The following is a 13,619-nucleotide window of genomic DNA, read 5'->3' as shown; positions in this document are numbered from 1 at the left end:
ATCAGTTTCCCCAGACAGGAAATAAGCCTAGTTTTAGACTTGAGTGACCCAGAATTACTCAGAATGGCATTCTCAGCCTGGACACAGTGTGTCTTTTGGTATTAAAGGACGTCCACACTCACACAGGTGTTTTCATTTATTCTGGTTGACCTTTGTTCATTGGATGAACTGTGGTGGAAATTACATGAGGTTACCAAAAGGTGTCATTTGTCTAACCATAACAGGGCATCTCAGAAGGGAGGTTTAATGTTTTTTGCCAGTAGAGTCACACTGATTAAATGAATTATTTAGTGGTGTCTGATGAGAACCAGCAAGTTTCCAAAAACACCATCTGATATACAAATAACAGGAATAACAGAAGGGATTGTTTCACTTTTTGTGAAAGTGACTTTTTCCTCTGTCTTCATTGTTCCGACTGCTTTTACTCTTTCAGTATTAATTAATCACAAGATTTTTGTAGCAGCCTCAGACCCATATGCTATGTATATATTGTTACTAATCAGGACAAACAAAGTAATCCTGTTTAATTTTTATGCACTTAATTCTAAACTACCTAAAATTTGGGCAACAAGCCACGACTTGTTTTTTTAGGTGAAGGTCCACTCATTGTTATAATAATGCCCTGTCTGATGTACAGCAGTTTAAAAGGTGCAGCCAACACAGTCGTATTTCCAGTTTGTTAGTCAGGACTCAGTTTGGTAAGTTGTCATCTAAAATACATTCAGACATCAGTAAGGCTGGGGGATGGTAGCAGAGAAGTTTAGCGTAGGCTTTATCAGAATTATAGTTGGGCACCAGGCAAGGAAGTAAATCATATTTTATAACTTGTCATTCAAAAAGAAATGTAATTGGTGTCCTTTTAAACATATTTTTTCCAGAAACTAGACTTACTTTGGCTCAGGTGAGCAGACTCCTAAGGAGGCTCCATTACAGAAATGCAGCTGGCCCAGATGGAGTGTCCCCACGATTACTCAGGGCCTGTGCTTATGAGCTGGGGGAGCCCCTTCAGCATGTATTTAACCTGAGCCCACACCTTAGGAGGGTCCCCCTGCAGTGGAAGACATCCTGCATCATCCTTGTCCCTAAGAAGTCACACCCGAAGGAGTTGAATGTCTACATACCGGTTGCCTATCTATCTATCTATCTATCTATCTATCTATCTATCTATCTATCTATCTATCTACTTTCACTCCTCTCTCTGTTCTCCTCCAGGCTACTTTATTAGTTTCTTTCTTCACCTCAGGTGTGTCTAATTTATGTCCTCTCTCCCCCCTTTCTTTTCTGTCTTGGTGAAAAAGGATTAGTCTGTAGTACTCTGTCTCCTCTACAAGTTCACGTAGGGATTCTGGGCATGAAATGCCAGAGCGGTCAAATACCAGAGCAGACACCCATGTTACCTTGGCCTAAAATCAGCGCAGCAACATTAAAATTCTACCCTGCACCCCTTTCCCTTGTAAGTCCTGCAGATGAGATGGTCTGGACACATGAATCAGCTGTTTGACTTGGCCATTCAGTGACTCCAGCGGCCAGGACTGGGGAGAGGGAGAGGTCTGCACCACAACTGTGTTCTTTCTCTTTGTGGATGTTTAATCATCAAGGACGTTTCACCTCAGTGACCAGATCTGAGGCAACGGCAGTGATAGACTAAAAATCCAAAAAGCCGACACAATTAGCGTCACCGTAATGATGCAACCGTGCCATTAATCCTTAGAGATGGGGCCTTTTAAAACAACAAGTCTCTGCCAGACTTACAGTGTGCCATCTTGTTTAATCTCTGTTAACTAAGACCAATTGGAATTCAAGACACTGTGTTGTTGTTTTCTTCTTTGATAGCAACAACACTCAGAGGCCAGATAGTAGAGTCACAGGAGCTTTATTCACTGTCTCCCAGTACCACTGGCTTCCTCTCCCTGTGATTATATGACCCAAAAACAAAGAAGTCCTTTATGCACCACTGCTGTTGTAGTGTGACTACCTGTAGCAACCCAGCAGTTAAATGATCATCATGTTTTTCTTGTAAACTCCAGATGAAATAGGAAGTAATGAGTACATATATGTTGATCAGTTTAGATATATTCATTCTGCCTTTTTCCATAGACTCTTGAAACATTTTGTCCAATCACAGTAACTATTAATCTGCTTTACTTGTTATCAATGTTACTGTTGGTTATTGGATGCAACAGCTAAAAAGTAACATGGAGTAAATAGACCCTAATGTAATAGGAAACAGGAAACTGACAGATTAGTGAAAAAATGAAGTTTTTCAAGGGAAGGTGCATAAAGCATTTTTACAATCTATTTTAATAACTCAGCTAAACAGTTTTATAGACTGATGTTTCCAGTAATATTGTTTTGCTTGTCTGTTGACCCTTTACTACTTCTGTCAAGTCTGTCTTTGACAAAATAATTGCTGTAATGTCTCAATTCTTCTTGTCTCAGTGGTTATGCACTTGCAAAAGTAAACAGTCAGTTGGCTGCTGCAATCTTGTCTCCACAGATCATATCCTCTTTAGAAAGATCAGATGGAGTGATCTGGTGTAACCAGTCTCACGGTTGTCAAGGCAATGGATGAAAATGGTTTTGTAATGCAGCCTCTGTTAGTCCTCCTGGAGTTCATATTAAGTCTGCACTCTCCCTCCCTACTTCCCCGCCCCTCTCTTCTCAGCCATCCATCTGTCTTTGGAACCAGCAAGACGTGTAATAACCCAAGCTTGGAGAACACCCTGGAGCCTTACAGTCTCACTGGGAGACTACTTTATTTCTCTGCTTATTATAAAAGTGGGCATGTGCTCCAGCAGTATGCTGCTCAGATGAATGAAGATGTATTTCAAGATGTCCTGATATGTTGCTAGGTGTATTTTAACTCCTCTCACAAACAACTTTGACAATTTGATTCAGATAGCTTTACAGCCTAAAAAAGTGCTTTGTCCAAGTAAATGAGGCGGCATATCAGCAAACGGGTTTGAATCCAGCTGGAGAATCCCACAGGATTATGGGATGGACATTAGCATATTTACTCAGCACACATTTAACAAACCACTCTTTCTCTGCATGTAAAAAAAAGTTGCCTCATCTTTCAGTCTACAGCTGGGTTTTCTGATTGGAGAGCCCCTTGTGTGATTAAACTTTGTTTTTTGTGGGAGTGCATGTGTGGCCAGGTTGAATTGGTGGCCAGGTCCTGTCACACAAATTCCTTTTCATTCAGCTGGAACAGAAAGAAAGAGAGAAAGACAAAAACGGGGTGAAAGTAAGAGTGAGCGAGAGAGTGAGTCAGAGGCCGGGAAGAAGGGGGGAGAGGGGGAGAGAGGGAGAAAGCCAAGAGACATTTGTAGTTGAGTGGACGAGCACAGACAATCTCTGGCACACAGCTTTTTGAGTGTCATGTAAACCACCCCTCTGCTCTCCCTTTTTGTCCCATTCACTGCCTGCCACCCTCCCTTCTCCCTGCCCCACCCTGTGGCCTCTCTACTCTGGACTTGGGGGGTTTGCCTGCCTCTATAAAAGCCTTATTTGTGCCCTGAGCAAGCTTCATTCCCCGTCATGGAGAGTCAGAGAGTCCAGTCCTCGTACAGGAAGCGCTTTGGGCCCCAGGGCTCAAGCAGCTCAGGAGTCCGAATTGGTAGCCTTTCTTCAGGCCGTCTCTCCTGGCATGGCACCTCTCGCAACCTCACCCACTCCAGCCCCGTGTCCCGGATCTCCTTGGGCTCAACCAGCACGGCCCTGCTGCTGGGGAGCCCCGGGGACCGGCTGGACTTCTCAGCTGACTCCCTGATGAAGGCCCAATACAAGGAGACACGCACGAATGAGAAAATGGAGATGATGGGCCTGAATGACCGCTTTGCCAGCTATATAGAGAAGGTCCGTCTGCTGGAACAGCAGAATAAGGTGCTGGTAGCAGAGCTGAACCAGCTGAAGGGGAAGGAACCCAGTCATCTTGGAGACATCTACCAAGAGGAGCTAAGAGATTTACGAAGGCAGGTGGATGGTCTAACTGCTGGCAAAGCTCGGCTGGAGATTGAGAGGGACAACCTGGCAGCAGATGTGGCCACACTGAAGCAGAGGTATGAGAAAGAAGGGTGGGACTCCTGTGGGTGGAGAATCATGTTGGTGTGAGGCACATCAGGCATCGGTAGCACAATCTTTTACAGGATTTATATGTATTCACAAGAACAATGTAAATCTATACACTTTTTGGACTTGCTCGTTCTTCTGATTAAAAATATTTAGATTATAGTTGGCACCAAAAATCTAAAGAATCTTTTATCTTTAAAACAAAATGGCATTGACTAATACGTAAAGGAAATAACATGATAAAAAATATCATCTTTGAATTATTGCACAAAAATTGTATACCTTTTTTTATATATTCTTTATATATTCATTCTAAATATATTATTTTACACATTGTTCATTAACTCAAGGCAGAACCAAGAATGCATGCTGTAAAATGAACTTACTCTACCGGCAAAACAAATTCAACTGGACTAGGTTTTATGTATCTTAGAACAAAATAAGATAAACTCCGTAAGTTTTTTTTTTTTACTACAGATGCATTTAAATGCAGATTCGGCTTTGTCTCTGATTCGTTGGAATGCAGACCACTGTGCTGTGCTCGAGCTTTACCCCTGGATCCCTCCTTACAAACTTGATCCTGACTGAACCCCTCGTTGCATTGTGTGAGTGTGGAGGAATGAGGCAAACACAATGGCAGCCCTCCACAAAGAGAGCGGACAGCCTGGCAGATGTTCTCTTGTCCCCTGTTACTCCAAAACACAGTTTCACTACCGTCACATATTCACCTCTGGTGAAACTTTAATTTCACTAGAGTTGGACACATGACATGAATCTATAATTTAATTTAGTCTTGAGAATGAGTAATGGAAAGTCTCTGGGGGTGGAAAGGTCTACTTCAGACTCCTTTCTAGCCTCTGATTACCACACAGCTGCTTGTCCTCTGAAAGAAGGCAGAGTGAATAGTGATGGCCGTGGCAGAGAGGGTCAGAGGTCACTTTTGTGATTCATACTGCTGTCCTTAAAGCACTCTATTCAGCAAACTCTGCGTGAAGCTGTACAGATGTTACCCTGGGTCTCAGTATTTATATGTCCATCTCTCTGCGTGTATGGCAGATGGATTGTAGGGGTGGTGTCAGTGCATGAGTCTGTGCTTACATGGATGCTTCGTATGTGTGTATGTGTGAACTCCATCCCGTGGGAAAGCCCCATGGTTGTTAGATCGGAGTGAATGTGTAATGATGCGTAAGCTGCCCTTTCAGCTGAGCCCCGCTCGTCCTTTGCAGCAAGGGAGCACCACTGAAGCTCACAGTGAAGATTTTACTGAAATGCTTGGAATATGTTTCCAGTCCTCACAACTGACTCGTTATTATACGGCGGTGTTAGGGGGGGTTATGTCAGTTAAAATCTTGACAGAGAAAATGCTAATTTGTGTTATTGCTGTGTTTGTTTGTCTTTTAAGTAAAGCATAACAAAAGTGGGGTATTAGGGTATTAGGGTTCAATATAGCAAATGCACTTTGCTGACTTGTATTTGCATGTTGCATCAGTCTAAAAAAAACAATGTTTGTTCAAGGTTTTTCTTGAATAATTGTGGAGAAATAAGATGTGTGGTGTTACTTATTCTGACTGATTGTGATCAACTAAAAAGAACTTTTCAAGTCTTTTCACCATTTTGCAGATTGCAAGATGAGATTGGTCTTCGACAGGATGCAGAGAACAATTTGAATGGCTTCAGACAGGTGAGTCTATTTCCCGGAGTGCTAACTTATATAATTTAGATAATCATTATGTCTGACTGTTCAGTCACATATCTGTGTGTGCCTCGTTCTCGACGTAGGATGTGGATGAGGCGTCTTTAAATCGTGTCCAGTTAGAGAGGAAGATTGAAGCGCTTCAGGATGAAATAAACTTCCTGAAGAAAATTCATGAGGAGGTAAGAATAAAACAAATAGTTAGGCAACTTTAAATTCAGTCTCTGCATCTCTGCAACTCATTTCTGTCCTGTTTCCTTCTAGGAGCTACGCGAGTTCCAAGACCAGATCATGGCCCAGCAAGTCCATGTTGACCTAGATGTGTCTAAACCAGACCTGACTGCTGCTCTGAGAGATATCAGGGTCCAATATGAATCCATGGCCACTTCAAACATGCACGAGACAGAGGAGTGGTACCGATCCAAGGTCAGAAGACTCACATACGAAGGATTCATAAATGTGGAACATTACACAGCCAAATGACATTAGATGTACTTTTAAGGAGAGATTATATACAAGTAATTTGGAAAAATGTGTGATCAAATAAATCTTCATTAACAATTCTGAACAAAGATACTATAACTAAATGTTACAATGCTTAAAAATATATACATCACACATATAAACAGGTTGTTGGACTGTTTGTCTTTGTACACAGTTTGCCGACCTGACAGACGCAGCCAGTCGAAACACAGAAGCCTTGCGCCAGGCCAAGCAGGAGGCCAACGAATATCGCCGCCAGATCCAAGTGGTGACTTGTGACCTGGAAGCTCTCCGTGGAACAGTAAGCCCATTAAACCACAGAAAACGCAATGTGAAAAATGCTGAACTAGTTATCACTCCACTAAAACTGTAACTCTGCAGCTGAAGCGCTGACCCTCAGCTTTTAAGGACTGTGTGATGCTTATCTGCCTGTTTAGCAGACAGACACGCGTTTGCTTGCCTAACACTGGTCCCATTTTACAATAATGGGCACCACTGTTTGCAGCAGAGAGGACAAAATTGCATTATTTGCTAAGGAAACCATCGTGCCTGCATGCAGGGATCATTATTCTGCACTGTCACTTTCAAAATGAGAGCCAAATGCAGTAGACACAACAAAGCTGTACTGGAAAAGACAGTGGAAGTAATCTATGTAGAACAGTAATAACAACAATAGCTGTTGAAAAACAGGTAGTAAGCTAGTGTTAACGCAGCATAATTTAAAATCTAATATGAGCAGTATTATAAATGACATCTCTTTTATCTATGTCAGATGCTAGTCTTCATTACTGGCTGTTCAGCAGCAAACTTCATTATGTGGTCTTGACTCTCTTCCTTGAGAACGAGTCCATGGAACGCCAGCTCCGGGAGATGGAGGAACGCTGCGCCATGGAGACAGCCGGTTACCAGGATACAGTGAGCCATCTGGAGGAGGACATCCAGGCTCTGAAGGAGGAGATGGCGAGGCACCTGCAAGAGTACCAAGATCTCCTCAATGTCAAACTGGCCCTGGATATTGAGATTGCCACTTACAGAAAGCTGCTGGAGGGAGAGGAGAGCAGGTGAGCCAGAGCTTTGAAAAATGTTTGCCTCTATCAGAAGAAGTTAGAGTATATGGCATTGATTATTTCTCTCTTTATGTCCAGGATCACCATTCCAGTCCAGAGCTTTTCCAACCTGCAGTTTAGAGGTCAGTATCAAATGTGACTGCCTTGTCTTTCACTGCTTTTGCTTTTTAGACACATGCACAGTAGCACACAGTAATTATTTGTTTAGGAAAATGTTTGTTAGTAGATGAAACAGGGAATTCAATCATTAGTTTTTCAGATTTTTTTGTGATCAGATTAGGTGTTTGTGGACAAGCAGGGCATCTAAACCTAATGGAACTTAGGCAGGAGACCAGAATGTCACTAAAATGAATCATCTTCTCCAGCTATCCTGTAAATGTACTGTATTAAAGCTATAATTCTACTTTAAGTCAGAAAAAAACTTTGAACCGAGGATAAAAAAATGTAGCTTTTTTTAATTTCTCCTCTCTTCCTATGTTTATCACTTAGAAACCAATCTGGATACTAAAACCCCAGAGGCTCACGTGAAGAGAAGCATCCTGGTTCGAACTGTGGAGACCAGAGATGGGGAGGTATGTGTTTTACTGCAACCGCCTCTACTTCATTCATTAACACAGAGGCGGGATCGTCTGCACATTGCACCACTCACCCATTCCCTCTGGAGGGCAATGTTGAACCCTTCTGCAGGTTTTCACACACAATCCCTGTGGCTCAGCACACCTGATGCCTAGTGAAACTAACACAAAAACCCCACCAGGGATGTGTTCTTTTTTCTATTTTTAACCGTGATCTCTTTTCTTTCCAGATCATTAAGGAATCAACTACTGAACACAAAGACCTCCCTTGAAGTTTTAAGATCGGCTTCCTCTCTTCTCGTCCTCAGTCACAATCTGGGGTTTCTGAATGCACATATTATTACCTTTTGTTTCCAAAACCAATAGCATCATTATATAACCCATTTCATCATATAATTCCATTTTTATCTCACTTCACCATCACCTGATACCTAATCTGTTTACTGTCTGCCAACCACGGCATAACCGTCAACTACACAGATTTAGCTTTTTGTACAGCTCTAACTAACTAATAGACTGATCTACTAGAAATGAATGATAACCTTCAAATATTCTAACCTGGGCTGACAGACCAGATTTTTAGCTTTGACTCAGATTAGCTGCCCTAGAAGAGGTCTTGAAATGTAGTGTACTATTGAGTACAGCTAATACGTAGCGTGGCGGAGGCTGACGTGTGGTCATGTGTATGTGAAATGTGGCAGGAGGGAGAGGCGGTTTGCAGATTTTCGCAGATCAGAACTGGGTTTACGTAAGGACAGAGGCATGTGTATGTTACAGCAGCATTTGGCAGAGAGACAGGCGAACCTGTGCTGGTTTTAATCCTTTGTCTGGTGCTATTTTATATATTCTTTTCCTTTGTGGTAGCAGCTGACCGCCTGTGTGGTGATACTTGAGTTAAAAGGCCTGCACACAGGCACAGGTGGTTTCAATGAGACTAACATCAGTAACCTTAATCTACTATGTATTAATGATTGCTACTCCTTGCAGAGTGTACATGTAAGAAGGTTGAAAGATGATATGATATTCTGACACAAAAATTCATCTACGTATCCAGATTCTGCATCTGAATTCTAGGAAATTGAAATAATTCATTTGCTTCACTTTTACCTTCAGTAGAATGTGATTTTTTTCCCAAATATTGGCACCAATGTCTGATTTTGGGTGAGTGTCACCCACTGGGATCAACCATTTTTTGTTTGTTTGTTTGTTTGTTTCCATGTGTTTACCCGTTAAAAGTGTAAGTAGGTCCTTGAACAGATGCAATGGCAAAAAAAGTCAGAAGCTTCTGTGTCCTGAAATCAGTCAAAATATCTAAGAACATATGTGTATGGACTGTTTCTTCCATCACTTTACCTCTACTGTTCTACATCTTCTGTAGCATCCCATGTCTCTTGAAAGCAACCAGACATCATACTTCTTGACACCGGGTTGTGTCAGGGCATGCCCACTTATCTTGAAGACATGATTGTGATATAGTGATATATATATATATATATATATATATATATATATATATGTATACACACACATATATATATATATATATATGGTCTCTGACCACCTCTCCAGTTTGTGTATCGTTGGCCTGAGAGGAGAAAGAGACAGAAAGGAGCGCTGTTGAGGTAACCTCCAGCAAATCCAACGATGCAACACCACACTGCTGTTTTTGTTTTGAAGTGGAGGAAGTTGGTGAAAAGTAAAAGGGCAAATATAACAGCTGAAACACTGTAATCCAAGCTGCGACTGTTGTTGGAACCCCCACTGAACGAAGCAGTGCTGTCACGCCTTGCCACTAATGAGAGTGGTGCTTCACCAAAGCTGGCCGTGTCCGTGCTCATCACTAGAGACACACAGTGATTCGTACCCCCCACCTTCTATCCTCCACAACTTCCTCCCCCATCACTCAAGCCCTTCTCCTGTTTAACACACAGCACTCTTTTGCATTCACTCTGTTTTTTTTGTTTTTGTTTTTTTTTAATGTTGACCCTAGATAGAAATTTTTTATGTCAGAAACGCCGCAGATATGAATCTAACATTAGTTTTGACCTATGTGCTATGATGTCATGTTAACAACAATAAAACATTTTGTTTGCTGGAGAAGATGCCTCTTGCTTTGTATACAAATTTCCCTAACAGGCTTTCCATTCGTTTCTCATAAGAGTTAACGTGTTCTTTGTTCTGTTGATTTAAATACAGGCACTCATCAACTCTGACACATGCTGACAATTAACTTGAGAATATTAAAGGGCTGACAGCAGCTTGCAGACACTGTTCATCGCAACTGATAGTTTCTTCCCTTCAGGCATGCCATTCTCATGAGTTACTGAATATGCAGGCAGAACAATCATTTGTGACCAAAAATAGTGTTGCTTGAGATGCAGATAGATGCCCCCACTGAACTGGCAAACCTCAAGACCTCACATTTACTAAATGTGGATTTCCTATAATGTCACTGCTGTCCGCCCATACTTTGAAGTTTAATTAGGAGTCTACTATGTCTACAATGAAATCACACACAGTTCTGCATATCAGCATTGTCCAAGGAAACACCAAGAGGGAACTTTGTGCTTAAAAGACAAAACTAGTTTGTCTAAGTCAGACTGCTAAAGGCTTACATTAACTTCACATGCTGGATGTTGTCCAGAACGGTGACTGTTTCGTCTGCGAGGATTCACACAGTGTTCTTTTGCTATCAGTTATAGTGTGAGGAATGTGTCTGTTTTGGAGGCCTGCACTATAATCTGAAGTGAAATGATACAAGTACAGATTTGTATTGCTGTTTGAAAGGATAGTGGATATTAACTACGTGCATTTACTCAAATATAACTTATTTATTATACCTTGAACATATCAGGCAAACAAGGCTTACTTCAGTATTCCTTTTATGCTACTTTATACCACTATATTTCCAAGGAAAATATTTCACATTCTACTCCACTACATTTATATACATGGATAATATAAAAAGCTTTAACCCTTAACAGGACTAAGCGGGTATAGAAGATGAATGAATGAATGAATGAATGAATGAATAAAAAGCTTTTTTTTTTTTTAAATACAACGTGTAAAGAATTATTTAGAACCTTTCTGGACTCTGACAACTTACAAATAGTGTGTAGTCTGGGACACATTTCAGATATCTATGAGCTGCTAACAACGGTGACAACATGAACAGGTAGTAAACATGAAAGTCCAGGATAGCTGGCTAAGGCCGCTTTAATTTGGCGCTTGTTTCTAATATTCTGGTTTGAAGTTATGAGCATCTTCCAGAAAACAGCATACAATGTCCCACCATGACTTCCCAGTGTTTTCCTCAAATTTTGTGTTTGGATAACTGAGTTGGGATAGGCTCCAGTCCCACCGCGACCCTCCGGAGGACAAGCAGTTACAGAAAATTAATGAATGAGATGTATGTATGTATAGAAGCATGACTGGGTAACTGAGTGTGTAAGGTACAGTATGTGTCTGTTTTGCCCAGCTCTTATCAGAGGAACGGAGGGTCTCAGGTCTGCAGTGACCTGGCGACCCTGAGCTGAAGGAATTTTGAGCAGATAAAGCTCTCAGGCGGTCAGACTCTTTCCCGTCTAGCTCTGTTCAACATGGTCGGAAAGGGGCAAAAGGTGAAAGAGACGTGCATTTTTAAGCTTATCGTGTGTGAGGTGACAGCAGCTGTCGTCCACAGTACATACTGTATCATGTACAGAAAACATGAATGCACACAATCACTCAGACTTGTTAGACTGCAGACATGAGGTAATACCTTCCTTCTATGTCTAAGGCATTCTGATCTCGAATGCAGAAAATAGCCAGCAGCAGGATTTTGATTGTTGCTAAGTAAAAAAGGCTATTTGAAGACTTTAGATTAAGATGAACTGTGGCTTTTTCTAAATTGGTTTAATTCATTTAAAGCAGCAGATCTTGAATAATGTTAGTTGCTACCTTTTGAAAGATAGTTGCAGGAGATTTCCAGCTTGCTGCATTTTTATTTTGAAAACTTAGCTTAGAAATGACACCAGGAAAAGAATCCAATTATAATCTCATTTGTGAAGGCAATACAAATGTACAAATGCAAATGTACAAGAACTGTTTTCAGGAGGTAATGAGTGGGATGCTGCAGCAGTTCCTACAAACTCACACGTACACATCATCCAGAGTTGCAGCCAGCGCTCTTTGTCTTTCACTGCCTTCTTCACAGCACATTCCTGACTTACTTGGCTCTCACACCAAAGGGTCATGGGAAGGCATGTGTGCTCCTTGGTTAATTTTAGCCCTCATTTCATCGAGACCATTGAGACAATACACAGAGCAACCACCTCAACCCGTCTAGCTGACAGCGAAGCCAAATTCCCTCTGATCTCCAAACACCCTTTACTGTCTAAGCCACACATGCTTATTACAGCTACTTTTCTTCGGACAAAGTGAAAAGATGGCCTCTTAGATGTATAGGTCAGCAATCTGCTGGCTCAGATTGGTCATGAGTGGTCTCCTGACGTGATTTTGTCACGTTTTGAAGTTCTGGTGATTGTTTTGGGATCTTTAAGCATTAAAACTACAAGATAATTTCTGGACTCTCGGCTAAGGAACCCACTGAAGACAATGTCTTTTAGATTCAGAGGATGAAAAAGATTCAATGTTGCCAGAGTTGGTGGAGAGAATTTAGAAAGACTGACTATAAAAAAGCCTGATTGGTCAAGACAGCTATAGCCAAACAAAACTAAGTGTGTGCAGTGTGTGTGTGTCAAGAAGGCTCTAGACACACACGCTCTTGGATGCTCCCCAGGAGACCTTTAAGTAGATACACAACAGAAATAGAAATGTTTTTTGAGTACCTAGATTCACTAACGGTGCCTGGTAAATGTTTCCTATTTGAGATTGGGGAGAAGGTTGAAGTTACAAGACTGAAGTCCAGGTCAAAACTCAAGTTCAATTTTAATTTAGGCAAGTCTGAATTATTCACATTTGTAACTCAAATCAACTCACGGTAAGTCGTTTACACATCTTGCTCCAGGCTCAAAATGTTATTGTCTCACAGTTTTGAGACCATAAAAGCCATGGTGCCTTTTGTCCTCATCATACTTTATAACAATGTTTTGTTTTGAATTCTTTTTTTGTTTTTGTTGTTACAGTTCCCTTTCTGCTTCACTGACTCTTATCCAGCTCATCAGTATGGTGTGATTCATAATGTTGTCCCACTGCATTCCCACTAAAATGCAGTTAAAAAAAAAAAAAAACAATAATAAAAAAAAACAAGTAGGACTGCTTTACTTTGCAAACCAAACATATCTATTTTCTGCAAGATTCAAATAAAAAAAAGATACGGATGTCACAAATACACACAAAACCATGTCAGCACAACGCAACTCAAACGCACTGAAGCTTATCATGACTATAGATTAATAGAATACTCCAGAAGTGTGATGGCAGCCACAGAGAGAGAGGATGCTGCTATTTTGAGCTCAGAGACTTGTGATGTGGAGTGAGGCAGAGTAGACTGATGGGGGGTCTGCACTCTGTCACTGTCAGGCCACGGTCAAGCTGTCCACGATACAATAAACACGCGTCAGGAAGCAAGTTTCAAAATAAAAGTGACTGAGTGATAAAAAGCATTGTCTGACAGGACAACTCCTGGCCCTTGCCACTGAGGGGTGTTACGAGCCCTTTCCTTGTTTGTGTTAAAGGCCGTGTCCTCTAAACTGATATTATTTTGGAATATAAGGGGGACAGATGTGT

General features: G+C 41.4%; 1 protein-coding gene across 1 annotated transcript; it reads left to right on the top strand.

Moving 5' to 3' along the window:
• Positions 1-3,540: 3,540 nt before the first annotated feature.
• On the top strand, positions 3,541-8,161 carry gfap (glial fibrillary acidic protein; the record flags this gene model as incomplete). Its single annotated transcript, XM_084570107.1, has 9 exons — positions 3,541-4,061; positions 5,692-5,752; positions 5,851-5,946; positions 6,029-6,190; positions 6,423-6,548; positions 7,088-7,308; positions 7,393-7,436; positions 7,804-7,886; positions 8,120-8,161. The coding sequence occupies 9 exons, from the start codon at positions 3,541-3,543 to the stop codon at positions 8,159-8,161; spliced, it is 1,356 nt and encodes a 451-aa protein (XP_084426233.1).
• Positions 8,162-13,619: the final 5,458 nt, after the last annotated feature.

Source organism: Chelon labrosus (assembly GCF_963514085.1).
Source record: "Chelon labrosus genome assembly, chromosome: 21".
Lineage (NCBI taxonomy): Eukaryota > Metazoa > Chordata > Actinopteri > Mugiliformes > Mugilidae > Chelon > Chelon labrosus.
Note: the sequence above shows the minus strand (reverse complement) of the source record. Positions and strands in the feature narration are given on the sequence as shown.